Source organism: Hemiscyllium ocellatum, chromosome 33 (genome assembly GCF_020745735.1).
Source record: "Hemiscyllium ocellatum isolate sHemOce1 chromosome 33, sHemOce1.pat.X.cur, whole genome shotgun sequence".
NCBI lineage: Eukaryota > Metazoa > Chordata > Chondrichthyes > Orectolobiformes > Hemiscylliidae > Hemiscyllium > Hemiscyllium ocellatum.
In genome coordinates, this window is record NC_083433.1 from 22,455,432 (window position 1) to 22,474,750 (window position 19,319).

Below are 19,319 nucleotides of genomic sequence, written 5' to 3' on the forward strand. Positions count from 1 at the left end.
CAAACTTACAACCTGAACCTCAACCTGAGCTACAAATCTTCTCAAAAATCGCATTCTAAAGATGTGTCTAGATAATTTAGTTTGCAGTGAAAAATGGCTAATTCAAACCATTGGATAAATTGAGTTTTTGGGAGAAAATGGCTATTTCAAAGCACTAGATAATTTAGTTTGCAATGAAAAAATTGCTAATTCAAAGCATTGGATAAATTTAGTTTCTGGGAGAAAATGGTTATTTCAAAACACCAGACAATTTAGTTTGCAATGAAAAATGGCTAATTCAAAGCATTGGATAAATTGAGTTTCTGGGAGAAAATGGTTATTTCAAAGCACTAGATAATTTAGTTTGCAGTGAAAAAATTGCTAATTCAAAGCATTGAATAAATTTAGTTTTCAGAAGAAAATGGCTCCTTCAAAGCACTAGATAATTTAGTTTACAGTGAAAAATGGCTAGGTCTAAACATTGGATAAATTTAGTTTTCAGGAGAAAATGTCTATTTCAAAGCACTAAATAATTTAGTTTGCAGCGAAAAACTCACACCGCCTGACAGCAGGATGGCCATTGTCCGTTAATTGTGGTGGACTACATCTCCCAGAATGCTCGGCGGCCCGTCCCCGTTCTAGTCCTTTCCATTGGCTGACGAGGGTTGGGGCCCGCTCGGACGCATGTTATAAGGAAATGGTCCTGCCTAAGATGGCGGCACTGTGAACCTGAATCCGAACATCAAGTTGCACAAAGAGGAGGAACAAGATTGTGAGTCGTTTGTGATTTTTTTAAAAAAAAAGTGCGCTTGAATAATTAAAAATAAGAAAGTTTTGTGGAATTTATGAGGTGGACTTTACGGTGCATGATGATTTAAAGTCCAGCTGTTTTAGACAAATGTAGTTTTTGTTCCCCCCTCAAAGTCTATGTCCCCTCGACCATAAACTGTAGAAACTAGGATTTGTCTGTTTATGTTCTCCCTACTTGCGAGTTTGTTTCCAGTTGGTGAAATTTACAAGTGAACAGAGACATTGTTGCTAAGACTGTGGCATCCATGTGAGAGATAATAATAGGTCTTGGAGATTTTTTAAAAAAATGTTGCTAAAAGTCTGTGCAGTCGTGGCTGGATCCACAAGTTTCAGACCATGCATTCATCTTGTTACAGTGTTATCAGATGCAGCATGATAACACCATGTCTGCAATCCATGATGTTTAATATGTTCAAAGAGTAACAGCAAATACTATATATACTTGAATAAAAGTCGATCTCATTTAAAAGTTGCCCCAAATTGTGGCCAAAAAACCTGGACTTTTTCCTTTTTATCCTGTATAAAAGTCGATCCTAGTTCTTCAAAGGTAACAGATCAACATTTTGAGTCAGTCTGCCGGCCGTTGTGCTCCGCTCCGGGTTTTCAGAATTGCTGCAATTCATTGTTTTGTGTACAGTGTTCGTTCAGAGAGCACTTGGGCTTCTGCTAGTGATACAATGTGAATTTTAACGGGCACGAATTTCAGCCACTCACAAATAGTATCCATGCAATAGTCGACCCCATAAATTTAACTTTTTTAAAAAAAGTCAAAATATTTGACTTTTATTCGAGTATGTACGGTACTTGAGTAAAAGTCGATGTCATATAATAGTCGATCCCCTATTTTAGGCCAGAAAATCTGGAATTTTCCTTATCTTGTGTAACAGTCGACCCTAGATCTTCACAGATATTATCCTGTACAAATTATGATGAAATTTATTTTGTACTATTGTTTTGATTTACAACTTACACCAATTTGGAATCAGGTCAGAGTCTGGGTGACAACCTCCCTTTGTGTGTAACTCAGCTGAGCTCAGTTCCCCCTCAGCACCAGTGGAATACAGGCAAACCTAGTTGAGTTTGAACCTTTTGTCATTTTGTGAAGAAAATGTCCTCCAGAAGAAACAAAAAATATACAGCAGCGTTTAAACTGAAAGTTATTGAAATTGCAGAGAAGACAAATAACTGTGTAGCAGCAAGAGAATTTTGTGTTTCGGAGAAACTCGTGAGAGACTGGAGAAAGATATCGAACCAACTTCAGACAATGCCAAAACGAAAGTGTGCCAACAGGGGTAAATCTAGTAAGTGGCCACAATTGGAGAAAAACATTGCTGAGTGGGTACTTGAGAATCGTCAAAATGGAAAACGTGTTAGTCGTGAAGCCATCCAAATCCACGCACGAAACAAATCAAAGGAGGGTGGAATTTCAGATTTTAAGGCAAGTGCTGGATGGTGCACAAGGTTCATGAGAAGGCATGACTTCATACTTCGGAAGAGAGCTAGGATTGCACAAAAGCTGCCTGCTGAACTAGGAGGTAAGATATTACAGTTCATCAGTTTGTAATCCGATATCAGCAGCTGGAAGGCTACAAGTTATCATGTGTTGGAAACATGGCTGAAATGCTTGTTACTCCTGACATGCTGGAGATTTGAACTGTGAACCAAAAAGGAGGAGAAAACAATATTGGTGAAAACCACTGGCTATGAGAAAAGTAGGTTTAGTTTCTTTCTTGTATGGCTGATGGCACAAAGTTTAAAACTGGTGGCTACTTTTTAAAAGGAAAAACCTCACCAAAGAAGACATTTCCAAAAGGAGTTGTAGTTCATTTGCATCCACAAGGCTGGATGGATGAAGGTGGACGTAGAAATGGATAAAGGAATTTTGAAATTTATGACTTGGTGGATAACATAAGGAAAAGGGTTTGCACTTTAGAGATACAGTTGCGCCTCGACTTAAGAACTTAATCCATTCTGGGACCTGGTTCGTGAACCAAAGTTCACGAACTGAATCAATTTTCCCATTGTTCGGATAATCAAAGCGCGCATAGCAAAGCAGAACAATTACAATGAAACCATGGGCTTTTTGCATTCGTACCTTGAATTTCATACGTACGTTAAAGCAAAGTTTTACACACAATCCTGTTCGTGAACAGGGTCGTTTGTATGTCGAGGTGCTACTGTACAGTAGTTTGGACAGTAGCGTGAATTTCAGCCCTTCAAAAGTAGTATCCATACGATAGTCAAGTTCATAAATTTTAACCTTTTTTTTTAAGTCTAAAAAGTGTGACTTTTAAACTAGTATATATGTTATGAAACAGACCAGACCCCTTTTAAACATTTCAAGAGCGTCAGTGACAGTCATCGCTGGCTAGGCCAGTATTTATTACCAGCTGGGGTCAGTTAACTCTATCTGGGCAGCAGACACTGATCCTTGTCCCATTTTAGCAATGTGCATGTCACAGCAGCTGAAAACTGTCATTGGGGAACATCTGGATAATGTGTTGTATCCTTACTCTTTTGGACTTGAACTGAAATCAGTCTGACTCAGTGGATCTTTTGCCTCTTCCTTCTGTAAGGATTGTAAGGAAGTTTTCATCCGTATAGCCTGTATTCTGACCTGAATGGTGTGATTTGTTTTTGTACCTCCAGACGGTGTAAAAATGTCCTTCTCGGATGTTGGAGAAGATGACTGTAGCGTGTTTGATGGATGTGATAGCCTGGAAGATGATGGCAGTGACAGCAATAGAAACCTCACCACAGAGGATTCGAGCAATGATGTGGAAGATGAGGAAGCTGGTGAGGTGCGGGACATGGAGACTGAATCAACGTATGGAGGAGTGAATGATGATGAGTCATCTGTTGATGGAGGACTTAGAATTGGTACTTTATTTTATGTTGTCTTAATATTTAAGAGTTGGAAATGCAAAGACTTTGAGCCATTGGGTTTGTTTGTGATGCATTCATACCAGTAATTCAGAATGGTGCCTATAGCAGTTAAGGGCCAGGACCAAGTCACAAGCCAAGCCATCACAAGGGAGTCAAGAAACCAATGAATGCAATCACTAGTTAGGAGGATCCAAAAGGACAAGGAGTTCCCAACAGTTAACTGAGTGGACAAACTAGCAGGTCATAGATTCATAAAACATTAGTCCTGCTGTCTATCTTTTTAATGTGAATTTATGGATGTTGCTGCCTAGACCAATGTTTGTCTGTACCTAATTACCCTTGACTTAAATGTCTTGCTAGGTCATTTCAGAGGGAAGTTAAGGATAAAGCGCACTGCTGGGGGTATGGAGTGACATGTAGGCACTCTGGTAAAGACAGCATATTTCCTTTCCTGAAGGATATCCCTGAACTAAATGTATTTATTTTAACAACAGTTGACAATGTCTGGAGACTAGACTTATATGTATTTATTTTATTGCAACTAAATTCCACCTGCTTCCGTGGTGGAATTTGAACCCATATCCCAAAGCATTATTCTGGTCTTTTGGATTATTAATCACCATTTGCCGTATTGCTACTGTCTCCCCTTGCAAAATCTGTCCTTTTCAGGTATTTATTCAGTTTCTTTTTGGAAGTTACTGTTGTCTACTTCCTGCCTTCCAGTTCCAGCTAAGGCATTTCAGGTTACCGCAACAGTTTGAGTGGATGGCTGGGAATCTAATTGTCACTTGCCCTCGATTTTTTTTAAAAAATCAAATGTCTTCTCATTACCAGTTCTTCAGCCAATAGAAAGTTTCTCCCTATTTAATTTTTTGGGAACTGATGAGAGTTTAGTTTTGGCAAGTGAGATTATCCATGTTAGATGTGAAAGATAGCTTGAAACATTTTCAAAATGAGGAGACCTGGGACAACTTTAGGGACATGTGAAAATATGAACATTGCAGCTGAAAATCTCTTCACTAATGGGCATTGTATAAAACACTTGATTTTTTTAAATAAAAATTTGTACCCAATTGCTAAGCCAATGGATGAAGGGTTGCTTTTGATCTTTGAAGCTGTCTTTCTCTTTCGGATTCAGTTTTCTGTTTTTAATCTTTAAGATGTCCTTCTCCACTTTTTTTCAACTTTCAACCCCCTTTAATTGTCTGGTCTAAAAATTGCACTGATCTTAATTTTTGTTTCCTCTTCCAAGCTACCTGTGAGATGTGTGGCATTACTGGAGCACGAGAGACCTTCTATTCCAAGACTAAAAGATTCTGCAGTGTCTCCTGTTCTCGAAGCTATTCTTCCAACTCAAAGAAAGCCAGTATCCTGGCTAGGTTGCAGGTTGGTTTTTCAGTCATGTCAGTGGCCTTTCTCATTGTGCTATGCTGAATATTCCCATTTCCTTGCATAATCTGATTGTTGCCTTAGTTGTACTGGAAAATCATGGAGCTGAGGCAACAGTCGAAGAGCTGTACCTTGATCTCCTCCATTTGTGTTCTGAATTCCACATTCCAATCTACCCCTGTTGACATTTAACTCCCCTGTCTAACAAGAATCTATCTACCTCTTTTTGAAAAGTTATTCACTGCAGTCCATTTTCATTGCTTCTGATGCAGTGAGTTCTGAAGTCTCAACCTCTGGGAGATAAAAGTTCACCTCATCTCTGTCCAAACAGGGCAGCCCCTGAATTTTAAAATAATTCTCCCTCAGTCTGGACTCATCCATAAGAGGAAGCCCCCCTTTCCATGTTCACCTTGTCAAGATTGCTCCGGAACTTTAGGCACTTCAATCAAGTCACCTCTTACTGTTCTGAACTCCAGTGGAACAAACCCAGCCTGTCTGAACTATCCTCCGAAATCAGCTTACTCATTCCTAGTATCAGTCTTGTGCTCTGAACTGCCTCCAGTGTATTTTGTCGAGGAGATATGGGTGTACTGTACCTTTTAAGAGTTAAAAGCAACAGAACTACCTGACAGCACCAAATATTCTGGAAAAAAGATATATAACTTTTTGGTCCAGCAGTTAGTGTAGCTGGTTGCCTGGAGACAAAACCAGATCCAAATTAGGCCTATCAGTTTAAATTATATCCAAAAATAAGCAAATGCCAATCGGGTTTGAATTTAGTATATTGCCAATCTTAAAAGCCAATGATACAACTCAATGCTTTGGAGGTATAAGACCAGGGAAAATTGAACACTTGGGAGGAGAACTGTCAAGCCAGCATGTGGAGACTGCCTGAAAAATAGCTCTCTTAAGGTACCTTCATCAATCAGTAACCAGTGAAGCAGAATCACCAAGAAAAGGCTGGAATACAGAAGAATCAAAAGCTGTCTGGTATTGAGTTAAGTTACAGAGGAAGGAGTTGTAACTAGTTTTTAGTTAATTATTCTCTGTAATACTTTAAGAAATAAAGTTGTTAATTTTTATTTTAAATATTACTGTACAGAATAAACTTTTTCTGTGTTGCTAGTTTTAAATTAAGTAGGAGAGTTTGCCATGTCATGATACATTTGTTTCCTCCTTCAAATAAGGAGACCAAATCTGCACACAATATTCAAGGTGTCATTTCATCAATGTCCTGTAAACTGAAGCATAGCATAACTGTTAATATATTCAGTCCCTCCCATTGTAAGGATAGCATCCATTAGTTGTCTGAATTGTGTGCTATGCCTGTACACTGATATTGCTGATTCACCTAAATCCCACTGCGTCTTAAAATTCCAGTCGTTCTCCATTTAAGCAATACTCTGCTAATTTTGGCAATAAATATGAAAAGCAATTTCATAGGATATTCAACCTATCCATATTCCTCTACAAATTCCTTGTTGTCTTTGCCACATACGTGACACCAAGATAAGCAGGAATATATGAATTTTACTATAATGCCTTTGCATCCCTCAGCGAAGTCACTGCTATTAATTGTAAAAAGTTAAGTCTCTAGCACAGATCCCTGAGGAGCTCTACTTATTTTGTGATGCTAATATAGACTCGTTTTCTGCCAATCTTCTAAGCATGCTAACATGTTACCCCCACACCATGATATTTCAGTTCTGCAGTAGTCTTTGATGTGGTACCTTGCTGTATTTGGATTTGTAGAAGTCAATATGTCTATGGGTACCTTTTTCTTTTTTTTAAAAAAAAGGTATACCTTTAATCCTTCAAGGAAGTCTATTAAATTGGTTAAACATGATTTCCTTTTCACAAAACCATACTGCGGCTTCCCAATTACCTTGCATTTTTGCTTCGAAGTGCATAGTTTTAACTTCTTTCATGAAAGATTCCAATACGTTCCCCATGACAGGCAACAAGCTGACTGAGTAGAGGGATTATGTTTGCTACTTTACAGTCTGTTGGAATCTTTCCTGAATCTAGAGTGTTTTGGAAAATTAATGCCAGCTGCTCATTAGCAACCCCTCTCCTTGCCTAAGGAGATGAGACAGTTTGAACCTTGATACGTACCAACTGCAGTTGCATATTCAACTTCTCTCATGATTGCAATTTCACTAAATTCCTCTTCCCCTTCACCTCCTGACTTATAGCTATTACTGGAATTTCTTTTAAAATCCGCTCTCATTAGAGCACAAACAAAATATTTGTTCATTCCATCTACTATTTCCTTTATTTACTCTTAACTCTCCATTCTCTCTGTCTAAAGGACCAATACTTATCACTTTCTTAAATATATGCAAAAATTCTCACTATCTGTTTTTACATGTTTAGGTTGCTTATTTTTTTCTATTCAGACCTGCCACTTGACCTACACTAGAAACTGTCCTTTTATTGTAGGAATGTATTTATTCTGAGTATTCTGAAATATCTCTTCAAATGTCTGCCACTAGATCTTAATCCATCCCTAGCTTAGGCGTAGTATACCAGTTCGTTTCTCATAGTTTGATTATGATTAGACTCACGGGGAGAAAGTGAGGACTGGACATCAGAGTCGAGAATGTGGTGCTGGAAAAGCACAACAGGTCAGGCAGCATCTGAGGAGTGGGAGAATTGACAGTGTGGCATAAGCCCTTCATCAGGAATGAGGCTTGTGGGGCTGTGGGGAAGGTAGTTGGGCATGTGATACGTAGATGAAGGTGGGGGATGGAAATGTGGTAGGACATGGAAGTCCTGGGCCACCTCCATTCCCAATTTCTAACCACTCAATGCGTGGAGGAAGAACGCCTCTGCGTCTGCCTTGAGACCCTAATCCTGTATGGTTTTTAGATTAGATTAGATACACTACAGTGTGGAAACAGGCCCTTCAGCCCAATAAGTCCACACTGACCACCTGAAGAACAACCCAACCAGACCCACTCCCCTACATTCACCCCTGATTTAATGCACCTAACACCACGGGCAATTTAGCAAGGCCAATTCACCTAACCTGCACATCTTTGGACTGTGGGAGGAAACCGGAGCACCTGGAGGAAACCCATGCAGACACTGGGAGAATGTGCAAACTCCATACAGACAGTTGCCTGAGGTGGGAATTGAAACCTGGGTCCCTAGCGCTGTGAGGCAGCAGTGCTAACCACTGAGCCACCAAGGCGTTCTTCCTCACATCCCCATCTCCCATTTATCTTTCAGCTCATCCCCAGCCCACAAGTTTCATTCCTGATGAACGGCTAATGCCGCACTGTCAATTCTCCTGCTCCTCGGATGCTGCCTGACCTATTGTGCTTTTCCAGCACCACGTTCTCACCCATGCTATTGTAATGTGGATTTCACCAGTTTCCTTATCTTCCACCTCTTTCACCCCCCCCCACCCCAACCTTAACCCAGTCCCAAGCCTCCAACTTGGCACTACCCTCTTGACCTGTTCATCTATCTTCCCACCTATTCATAACCTTCTCCTCTCTGACCTATCACCTTCCACCCCCCATCATATTCCCAGCTACATTGCCCCAAATGCCTCTCATCTATGTCTCTGCCCACCTACCCACAAGCCTCATTCCTCATGAAGAGCTTACGCCCAAACCATAAATTCTCCTGCTCCTCTGACGCTGTGTGACCTGCTGTGCTTTTCCAGCAGCACACTTGACTATGATTAGATACACCTTTGGGTCACCTTGTTCTAGAATTGTAGAATCCCTACAGTATGGAAGCAGGTCATTTGGCCCAACAAGTCCACACTGACTCTCTGAAGAGTAACCCACCCAGATCTATTCTCCAACCCTATTTCACTACTCTGTTTATCCCTGACTCCTGTATCTAATCTACACATCCATGAACAGGATGGGCAATTTAGCATAGCCAATTCACCTAACCTGCATATCATTGGATTGTGGGAGGAAACCAGAGCACCTGGAGCAAACCCACACAGACACTGGGAGAATGTGCGAACTCCACACAGACATTAACTGATGCTGGAATCAAACCTGGGTCCCTTGCACTGTGAAGCAGTAGTCCTTAGCCTCTGTGCTGCCCACTCTTTTTAAAAAAAACTTTATTTTATACATAGGAATCTATTTCTAATATCAAGCATTCTCAACTAAAGCCAAAATTGTGCATATTTTTATTTCCATTAACACTTTTGAAGTTACCAGCTTCATAAGTTAGCATTTGTCACTTCAATATCTGAACATTCTATGACTATTTTCTATTCCAGACTCTTGATAACTTATTTTGTTCACTATAAACTTAACCTTAGTTTGCATTTCTGCAAAGTGTATAGCTGTCTGGGTGTGAAGTGTCAAGGCTCACTTCTTACTTTTGGAAACACCATTTGCTGGGGCCATAAATATAATGATTTGATCCTGCAAGAACTGGACCACACAACCACCATGTCGAAGACCCTTCTTCAGCATGTCTGCAGCTTTCATTTTCAACTATGTGAATGTTATGTGTGAATAATGAAATATGAAGAACCCCTGGTTCATCTAGTCTAACATCATTCAGTTCTGATTTACTGTGTATTCTAAGATCTTCCAACCCTCCCAATCCCTCCAACCCTCATAGGAGCAACAGAAAATCCCATATTAAATACAACCATATTCACAGAGGGAGCACTCTCCCATCCTCCTATTATCCACCTTTTGTGAAAGCGGTGAGTTTTGATCTAACCAGATCCCAATCTTGCTTGATGGTGTCCAATGCCTTGGAGTCTCCAGCTTGCAAAGACATCCTGTTCCAAATGATGAAAATTTTCCAGTTTCCATATACATGTAAATATTTGGCACCCAATCAGAGGAAGTTGGGTAATCTCGTCCTCTGTTATTTATGTTCCTTTTTTTTGGTTATGGTTCTGAAAAGTATGTGTTTGATGCCAGACAAGTCTGCATTTATCCTCATTTGATATCCAGCGATGCAGCTTCAAACGGAGTCGATGCATCGTGATCAGTGGCAACATGTTTGCACGTGTACATTTATTTTTGCAAGAACTTTTGTTTGGGTGCCTGCAACTGATTGTGTCTGAATCTGTGGCCCTGAGTGCAAGTGACTGTAATTGATTGTGTATGTTTGCTTTTTCTTACTCCAGATTTCTGAAGTGAGAATCTGCAAAACCTGACCTCTTCCTACATCCTACCAAGGAATTTTTTTTGTTTAGTTGTAAACTACATTTCATAGATGAATTCCATTTGTTTCACAGGGAAAACCACCTACAAAAAAGGCAAAGGTGTTAAACAAAGCCTCGTGGTCATCCAAACTGGGGGCATTTCTACAGCAACAGTCCAATGGGAAGGGGTCAGATATTACTCAGAATAACAATTCAGGTAAGACGTGTTATCTTGTTACAGATTGCTATTTGTTGTACTTTTGGATTATTACTGTCTTTGCCTTATTGGTACAAGGCATGCTTGTATGATTTCTTTGATACTTCACCAAGTGACCATTCTTAGCTTTGAGCCATGACATACAGGGTGGGGGTATCAATATTGTGTGTGTTGTACAGTTTTATTTTCATTCATGGGATGTGGACATTTTGCCTACTAAGCCAGCATGCATTTCCCATCAACAATTGTTCTTGGGACAGTGGTCTTTGAAGAACTGAGGTGTAGGTTTACTGTTAGGACGGAAGTTGACCCAGTGACAGTAAAGGCATGGTAATATAATTCCAAATCAGGATGGTGTGTGGCTTGAAGGGAAAATGAATATGGCGGTGTTACCTTGTTGCTCTTGTCTATCTTGGTGGTTTGGAAGGTTCTGCTGTTAAGTATAAACAGATGGTTCAATGTTGATTTATTAACCATTTCCAGCATATGTACAGAAGTCAGTCATCTATACCAAACATGCTGTTATTGTTGTCGATGTGCTTTGCTTCTTTAGTTACCAAAGATTAACAGTCTATCGATTTTGATAGTTGAAAACTAATAAGAAAAATATCTCAAAGACTAGCTGGACACTACAGTGCTTCACCAGCCCTGGGAGTGACACTTAAATTAAATTCACTAACTTGCCTTTTAAAGATTTGTTTGCTTTACTGCTCCTTCAGGGTGCTGTTTATTAATCGATCTGTTTAATCCGTAATGTCTTTTCTAAGACCTCAAGAAACACTGAACCACTGGGTTAGTAGGCAGGAGGCATATGTGTGATGCATTCTGTAAATGAATCTCTAGAAAAAAAATTAGCATCTAGTTTCATCCTTTTCCATTTATGCAGATGATGGGTCTAATAGATGAGGAATCCCAGCTGAAGGTTTTTTTTTAGATTAGATTACTTACAGTGTGGAAACAGGCCCTTCGGCCCAACAAGTCCACACTGACCCGCCGAAGCGACAATCCACCCATACCCCTACATATACCCCTTACCTAACACTACGGGCAATTTAGCATGGCCAATTCACCTGACCCGCACATCTTTGGACTGTGGGAGGAAACCGGAGCACCCGGAGGAAACCCACGCAGACACGGGGAGAACGTGCAAACTCCACACAGTCAGTCGCCTGAGGCGGGAATTGAACCCAGGTCCCTGGCGCTGTGAGGCAGCAGTGCTAACCACTGTTGTTGCATCTTCACTGAACACCTGCTGAAACATACGACGAAGTATCAATTAGAAACGGGATGACTGTTTTGCACTCCCATTCTTCCACATTATTGAGGCCAGTTATGTTACTGGCACCAGCTAGGCCAGCCAGGATTACAACAAGAGAATTGCACCAGGAACCCAGGAATTGCATTTACACTCAAACCTCAAGACCTTTTTATTTTTCACTGACTGTGTTGAGCACCAGGAAATTGTGACTTCATCTTCCTTTCTCTAGTCTGTATGATTGACAGAGATATGACTGACATTCTGTGACTCTGTCACATGGGCAAAACGTTCTCTACTACCATCCTTTCTACAACCCCTCCTATTTGGTGAGCGCATAATTCTTCTCTACTGTCATCCTGCTGGGTAAAGTTCCTCTCACCTGGCTCCATTCTTATCCACATGGGCAAAACGTTCTCTACTACCATCCTTTCTACAACCCCTCCTATTTGGTGAGCACATAATTCTTCTCTACTGTCATTCTGCTGGGTAAAGTTCCTCTCACCTGGCTCCATTCTTATCAAATATCAATCAGAATTACTTGCAATGGCTTCTCATTCCTGTTCCACCACCACCACCAGTGTCCTCAAAGGATTTATCATTGCCCCTTCCTCTTTTATCCTTTACACTGCCCATCGACTACACCATCCAAAAACCCTGGTGTCCATTTATACCTGCATACTTTCCACACACCGCTTGACCTCACCACCATTTCTCTTGACTCTCTTTTTCACCTTGTTAAACTATCAGTGTACATTCTGTACTGAGTGAACAGAATTTCCACCAAATAAATACTTGAAGGTTGAAACCATTGCTCTTGAATACTACTTCAAACCGTCTTACCATGCTGCTGACTCTCTCTCTGATAACAGTCTGAGATTAAACTATCCTGTTCACAATGGTTTAGTTGTATTTGAACCCAGGATTAGCTTCTGCTCCATTTGTGCCAGCAATACCTGCATTCTCCTCCATAACATCACATGACTTTGGCCCACTCTTGAGTTCATCTGCTTCGGAGGCCCTCACTCAGGCCTTCATAACCTCTACACTTCACTATTCCCCACACTCCTGGTTGGTTTCTCATATTTCACCCTTTGTAAATATTGAGCTCATCCAAACTACCTCTGTTTCTTAACATACACCAAATTCAGTTCTCTCGTTACCTCTGTGCCACTGACTTACAATGACTCCCACTCAAATAAATCTTTAGTTTCAAGTTATTGATCTTTTAAACTCCTTATCTTCACTCCTTCCTATCTCTGTAACCTCATCCAAGCCCTCTAACCTCCAAGATGTCTGCTGTGCTCTTAAACTGATGTCATTGTACATTTCCAACTTTAATCTTTCCACCACTGACCATGCCTTCAGGTGCATTGGCCCCAAGCTCTGGAATAATCTCTCTCTCTACAACTCTTCACCTCTATACTTCACTTTCCTCTTGCAAGACACTTCTTACACCCTACCCTTCTTTTCTTAAAAAAATCTTATTTGACTTCATTTCTACCTATGTGGCTGAATTAATATTTTTATTTTCTAATTCACCTGTGAAGCCCTTGGTGATTACATTAAACGATTGTCACTCAGAAGATATACAAATTTGTATACATGTTTGAATAGTTGGAAAAAACAGCTTCTTACCTGCTGTTTATCATGCTCTTGAATGGACCTCTCAAATATTAATTCTGACCCCCCCCCCCCCCCCCCCCCGCCCCCTGCTCATTCTCTGCATGGCTGTTACACTCTATTCTGCTACCCTGATGCACTTGGTGTAGTATGATCTGTCTGGATGGCATGATCTGCCTGTTTAGCACGCGAAACAAAACTTTTTTCACTGTATCTTGGTACATGTGACAGTAATAAATCAATCAATGCTATATAAATTGAAGTTCTAGTGAGAGAAAAGGCAATTTCCTATAAATATGGGCAGGGTGCTGGCAGGTGGGGCTAGATTGGGTTGGGATATCTGGTCGGCATGGATGGGTTGGACCGAAGGGCCTGTTTCCATGTTGTACATCTCTATGACTCTAAATGCTGCTATTAAAGTGGCCACCAGGGGATGGACAAGAGTATCCAGGAGACGTGTTGCCTCAAATTTTCCCAATCTCTGCTTGTCCTTACAAAGCAACACAGCAACATCTGTGGCAGTACCTTGCTTTTCTCACTGTTCTAGGGTGGAGCTTGAATCTGCCTTGAAATGATACCAGTTTTTTTGTTACCTTTTTTACCTGTTGCAAACTCAGCTTTCCCAAATAACTTTTTTTTTTTCTTTGCGCCTTCTCTTTTAAGCTGTTAACCAAGGATTTGAATGGGGAAAATATATCGACGAACACAAATGCAAAGCCGCCCCTGTCAGTTGCTTCAAACATGTGAGTATTACAAAATGTATTGATGTTGTGTTTGCAGTCACTCGCTGTCATTCCCATTCACTATTTCAGGCAAAGAGATTAGTAACACCCAGTTCTCTGGCTTGTGGGCACTTTGCATTGAGATAGCATTTTTAGTTGAAGAGAGACTAGGGTTGGTGGTGGTGGTGCTGGTTCCTCTCTGCTGGGCGATTCCCGCAGCAGCATTAGTGAGATGTCAGCAGCTTAGTGCAGTTATTCAGGACCTGAGCAAAATGACACCTGGAGGGTTGCATGCAGTTTTGGCCTCTCTTAGGTAGAGAGGGTTTACTTCCCATAGAGGGAGTGCAGTGGAGGTTCATTAGGCTGATACTAGGGCTGGCCCTCAATGAGTAGAGATTGTTTTGACTGAACCTTTATTCACTAGAGTTTAGAAAGATGAGAGGGGATCTGATTTGAAGCATATATAAAGTTTTAACAACTGAACAGACTTGCTGCAGAGATATTTTTCCTGTATAGGAAGTCTAGAACCCGGGGTAACAGTCTCAGCATATGGGGTCGACTGTTCAGTACTGAGATGAAGAAGCATTTCTTCACTCAGAGGGTGGTCAACTTGTGGAATTCTCTACCAGAGAGCAATTTGGAGGCTAATTAACTGAATATCTTCAGGAAAGAGCGAAATCTTTAGATTTTAATGACCTCAAGGAATAGCGAGGAAAAAATGAAAACGGTGGTTCTTGTGCAACCCCACATTATAGAAAAATCATGCTTTAGAAAACAGTACTTGAAGTGTTGGCGATGCAATTGCGTTACAGCCAACACCAGTTTTAAAAGTTCACACTTTAGAAACTGTCCCCAATTTGTCAAGCGCATAACTCTCATTTCACTGATGTGAACTTGTTATGGCAGAATGACCTGAATATGGCATTGAGGTAGAGTATCCACCAAAATTGTATTGAACGGTGAAGAAGACTTGAAGGGCCAAATAGCTGACAGCTGCCCACTGTTTCTATATTAACACTATAAATTCTGGGTTTGGGCCAATGTCTTAATAGAATTATAAGTTACTTGCTGGTTGTACTGTATCTCAGGTTGGAGGTATTGCTGAAAGAAATTATTTGGCTTTTCCGGATGTGCCAATAATCTGTTCAGGATGCATGGTAGACAAAGTAGTTCTTATTATTGTGCTCAGAGTCTTTAGTCATTGTTGTATCATTTAGAAATTATCACTGTACATTATGTTCCAGTGGCTGCATGTTATTGACATCACTGGGATAATCTACTTTGAGTAGATAATCCATTTTACCTGATAATCTGTTTGTGTTTCCAACAAAAATGTTTTTAAGTTTCTATTTTTAATTTTGTGTTGAAATTGAGAAAAAGTATAGTTAGCAAGTAATGCTTTCCGCTGTGCTTCCTAACTTAAGAAAGCAAAGATTGTGTGCATCAGTAATTAGGCATTGGGAAAGGGAGCTACTGTATTTGCTGTTTGCAATGTAGTGCCACTGGAAATGGAGAGAGCGAAGAAAGCTTGTCTGACCATTTTACTGAGCACTTCAGTCATAAGCCTGACTCATTGTTTCTGATTTGTTTGCTCTCTTAATTTTCCGTCGTAATTTCTCTCTGATCCTCCTTACTTTTCTTTGACATCCTCAATTGTTCTATCAAAATTCAAGCAATGGCATCTTGCCTTTAAATTAAGCATTTTGCAACTTTCTGGATTTAACAGTTAATTCAGCAATTGTTATTTATCCTATCATGGGGTGTATGTGTCAGTGGCATTGCCAGCATTTGTTGCCCATCCCTAAGTGCCCTTGAACTGACTGGCTGACTCTGAAACGGTCTATCATTATTGTACTAAGTCTGGAAATTGCGCATAGGCCAGACTAAGAATAGTAGATTTCCTTCCGTAAGTGCAACAACCTTTAAAAACAAGTCGATAGTACATATGTGATCATCTTTAGTCAGACTACTTTACAATTCCAGTTTTGTTTGTCAATCAAATTTAGAATCCACAGCTGCAAAGCTGCGTTTTGAACCCGTGAATGCAGAGCTTTTGCCTAGACCTCTGGATTATTAGTCTGGTAATATTACCACTACACCACCATCACACTTCAATTTCAAGCTGTGATGTGAGCAAGGAGCAAGAGTAGGCCACTTGGCCTTCAGCCCTGCTCTGCCATTCAGTAAGACCATGGATGAACTGATTTTAATCTCTACATTCCTGCATATCCCCAGTAACTTTCCATCCATCTACCTCTGCCTTTAAAACATATTTAATGATCATTGCTCTGGTCCTTTCAGACAGCTGGTACTGGCAATTGTTCTGCTGTTGCCATTGCACTTTCTTTGACCCTTTTGATATGTTTTCTTGGTGTCACTGCATTCCTTCGTGTTTAATCCTTCAGTCTTCCACCCTATCACAGGTACACTTTTGTTCCTTTCTCCACTGTTACCTGTGTTTATTTCTTAAAATCCGTTGTATTTCTTAATTTCTTGGGGGCGGCACAGTGATTAACACTACTGTCTCACAGCGCCAGGGACCCAGTTCGATTCCAGCCTCTGTCTGTCTGTCTGTCTGTCTGTGTGGAGTTTGCACGTTCTCCCTGTGTGTACGTAGGTTTCCTCTGGGTGGTCTGGTTTCCTCCCACAATCCAAAGATGTGCAGGTCAGGTCAACTGGCCATGCTATATTGCCCATTGTGTTCAGAGATGTGTAGGCTAAGTGTATTGGTCAGGGGTAAATGTAGAGTACTAGGGTAGTGGAATGGGTTTGATGGGATACTCTTTGGAGGGTTGGTGTGGACTTGTTGGCCTGAATGCCCTGTTCCCACACTGTAGGGATTCTATGATCTTAACTTCTGGTGAGAAGTCATTGATCTGAAGCATTGTGTTTTTCTCTCTCTCTCTTCTTTGATATTATTAGACTTGCTGAGTACTTCTAGCATTTTCTGTTTAGACAGAAAAACTTGGTGACTATGATTCATAGCCAAAACAAAATTACTTTAGAACTGCAGTCATTGTTTTGGAGATGAGGCTAGCGATCAATTAATGCAACAAAATTCCATATGTGGTCATTTTAAAAGCAGAAATTGTGGTACGATACATTGCAGTAGGAGGCTATTCAACCCATTGTATCTGTGCCAGCCTTTGAAAGACCTATCCAATTAGCCCTCCCACTTCCTCTTCCCTTGTATTGTATTGTATTGAATTGAATTTATTGTCACTTGTACCAAAGCACAGTGAAAAGCTTTGTCTTGTGAGCATTACAGGCAGATCACAAAGTTAAATAGCGTAGATAAGTAAATAATAGGTAAACAGCGGCAAAAACAAAACACAGGTACAGACGAATGCTAAGAGTTTGAGTCCAGTATTCCCTCAGTAGGGTAGAAACTGTGCGTGTTCAGGCTTCTATACCTTCTCCCCGATGGTGAAGGTTGTAGAAAAACATTGCCAGGATGGGATGGATCTTTGAGAATGCTGGCGGCCTTTCCTTGACAGCGGGCCTGGTAGATGGATTGTATAGGTTGGCCTTTGTGATTGTCTGGTCACCACTCTCTGTAACCGTCTCCGATCTTGAATGGTACAGTTGCCACACCAGGTAGTGATACATTTAGACAGAATGCTCTCAATGGTGCACCTATAAAAATTGGCATGGATATTTGCCGCCATGCCAAATTTCTTCAGCTGACTAAGGAAGAAGAGTCTTTGGGCCTTTGTCACCAGTGCGTCCACAAGAAAGCTTGTTGTCGATGACCTCTCCAAGGAGGTTGACACTCTCCACTCGTTCCACCTCTGTGCTGTTAATGTGTAGAGGGGTATGAGCAACATCCCGCCGGAAGTAATTGAGTTCCTTGGTTTTGCCGGCATTGCAAACTAGGTTGTTCTCAGTGCACCATTTTTCTAGGTCTTTCACCTCCTGTCTGTAGTCTGTTTTGTCTCCATCTGAGATTCAACTGACCATGGTGGTGTCATCAGCGAACTTGTAAATGGCATTCGTTTGGTATTTGGCGACACAGTCATGGGTGTACAGCAAGTACAGTTGGGGGGCTTCAGTGTTGTGTTAGTGAGGATGAAATATTGTCCCCAGTCTTCACTGATTGTGGCCTGTGGGTCAGGAAACTGAGGATCCAGTTGCAGAGATTCGTGCTTGGTCCGAGATCAATAAGTTTTTAGTCTCAAGGGGATAACGGTGTTGAAGGCTGGAGGTTATGGCCTGCAAATCTTTTTATTTAAGTATTGCAAAAATTAGCAATAATTTGGCACAGTGGAGTAGGTTCAAGGGGCTGAATGGTCTACTTCCTGTTATTTTTGAAATTATTTCCGTCACCCTTTCAGATTGTGTGCATTCCAAATCATTATTCTCTATCCAATCCTTACCCTGTCAGCTTTTGTTTTTCTTCATATCTTTTGATTTCTGTGAGCTCTTGTTCAATATTATATGGCAGGATGAATTATTGCTCTTTGTTAAATTATCAACATCCTAAGGGTTAGTCTGACCAGAAACACAGCTGGACCAACATATTAATACCGTGGGAACTGTGAGCCGAGACTGGAAAGTCTGCAGCAAGTAACTTGCCTCCTGAATGACCAAAACTTAGTCATCACCTCCAAGGCGCAAGTCAGTTCTGTCCAGCTGAGTGCAGTTCAGTAGCACTCAGGATGTCGAAGACCACCCAGGACAACGCAGCTCACTTTGTTGGTATCTTATCTAATGCTTCCAATTCCTTACACTACCAATGCAGTGACAGTTGTGTGTACAGTGTACAAGATGCACTGCAATATCCCCAAGACTTCTGCAATAGCACTTTCCAAACCCATAACTTCTATCACCCAGGAAGACGAGGGCAACAAATCCTGGAATTCCTTCCCTAACAGTACTGTGGATATGCCTACACCTGAAGGACTGTAGCAGTTCAAGAAGGCGGTTCACCACCTTCTCCAAGGAAGTTAGGGGTAGGCAATAAATACCAGCTATGCCCACACTCTATGAAAGGAATAAGAGATTCTGTCTCTAATCTTTCCTCATGTGTGTGTGCTCTCTCTTTCGCTACATCTCCTCTCTTTCCAACTCTCAATTTTTCTATATTCTTCTGTTTTTGGCTATTTCTCAGTTGTTGCTGCTGCTTGTCACTCCTGCCAGGAAATCTGCTGCATGACACATAGTCATTGTCACCCTCATGCATCCATTGTATAACATGTTTGCTACTGCTCCAACATCTGTCATTGAACTACAATAGGTTAACCCCTTTTGCTGTGCCTTTTCACCTCTGATCAAATGGCTGAAAATATTGACCTT

At 40.9% G+C, this 19,319-nt stretch overlaps 1 protein-coding gene across 1 annotated transcript in view; it reads left to right on the top strand.

Annotated features, from left to right (window-relative positions):
• Positions 1–680: 680 nt before the first annotated feature.
• l3mbtl2 (L3MBTL histone methyl-lysine binding protein 2) overlaps positions 681–19,319 on the top strand; it is a 109,468-nt gene continuing 90,829 nt past the window's right edge. The window contains exons 1-5 of the mRNA XM_060849376.1: positions 681–751; positions 3,439–3,669; positions 4,928–5,061; positions 10,301–10,424; positions 13,966–14,045. Of these exons, the coding sequence (XP_060705359.1) occupies positions 3,450–3,669; positions 4,928–5,061; positions 10,301–10,424; positions 13,966–14,045 (558 nt within the window). The 5' untranslated portion in view covers positions 681–751; positions 3,439–3,449. The remainder of the gene's footprint in view (positions 752–3,438; positions 3,670–4,927; positions 5,062–10,300; positions 10,425–13,965; positions 14,046–19,319) is intronic.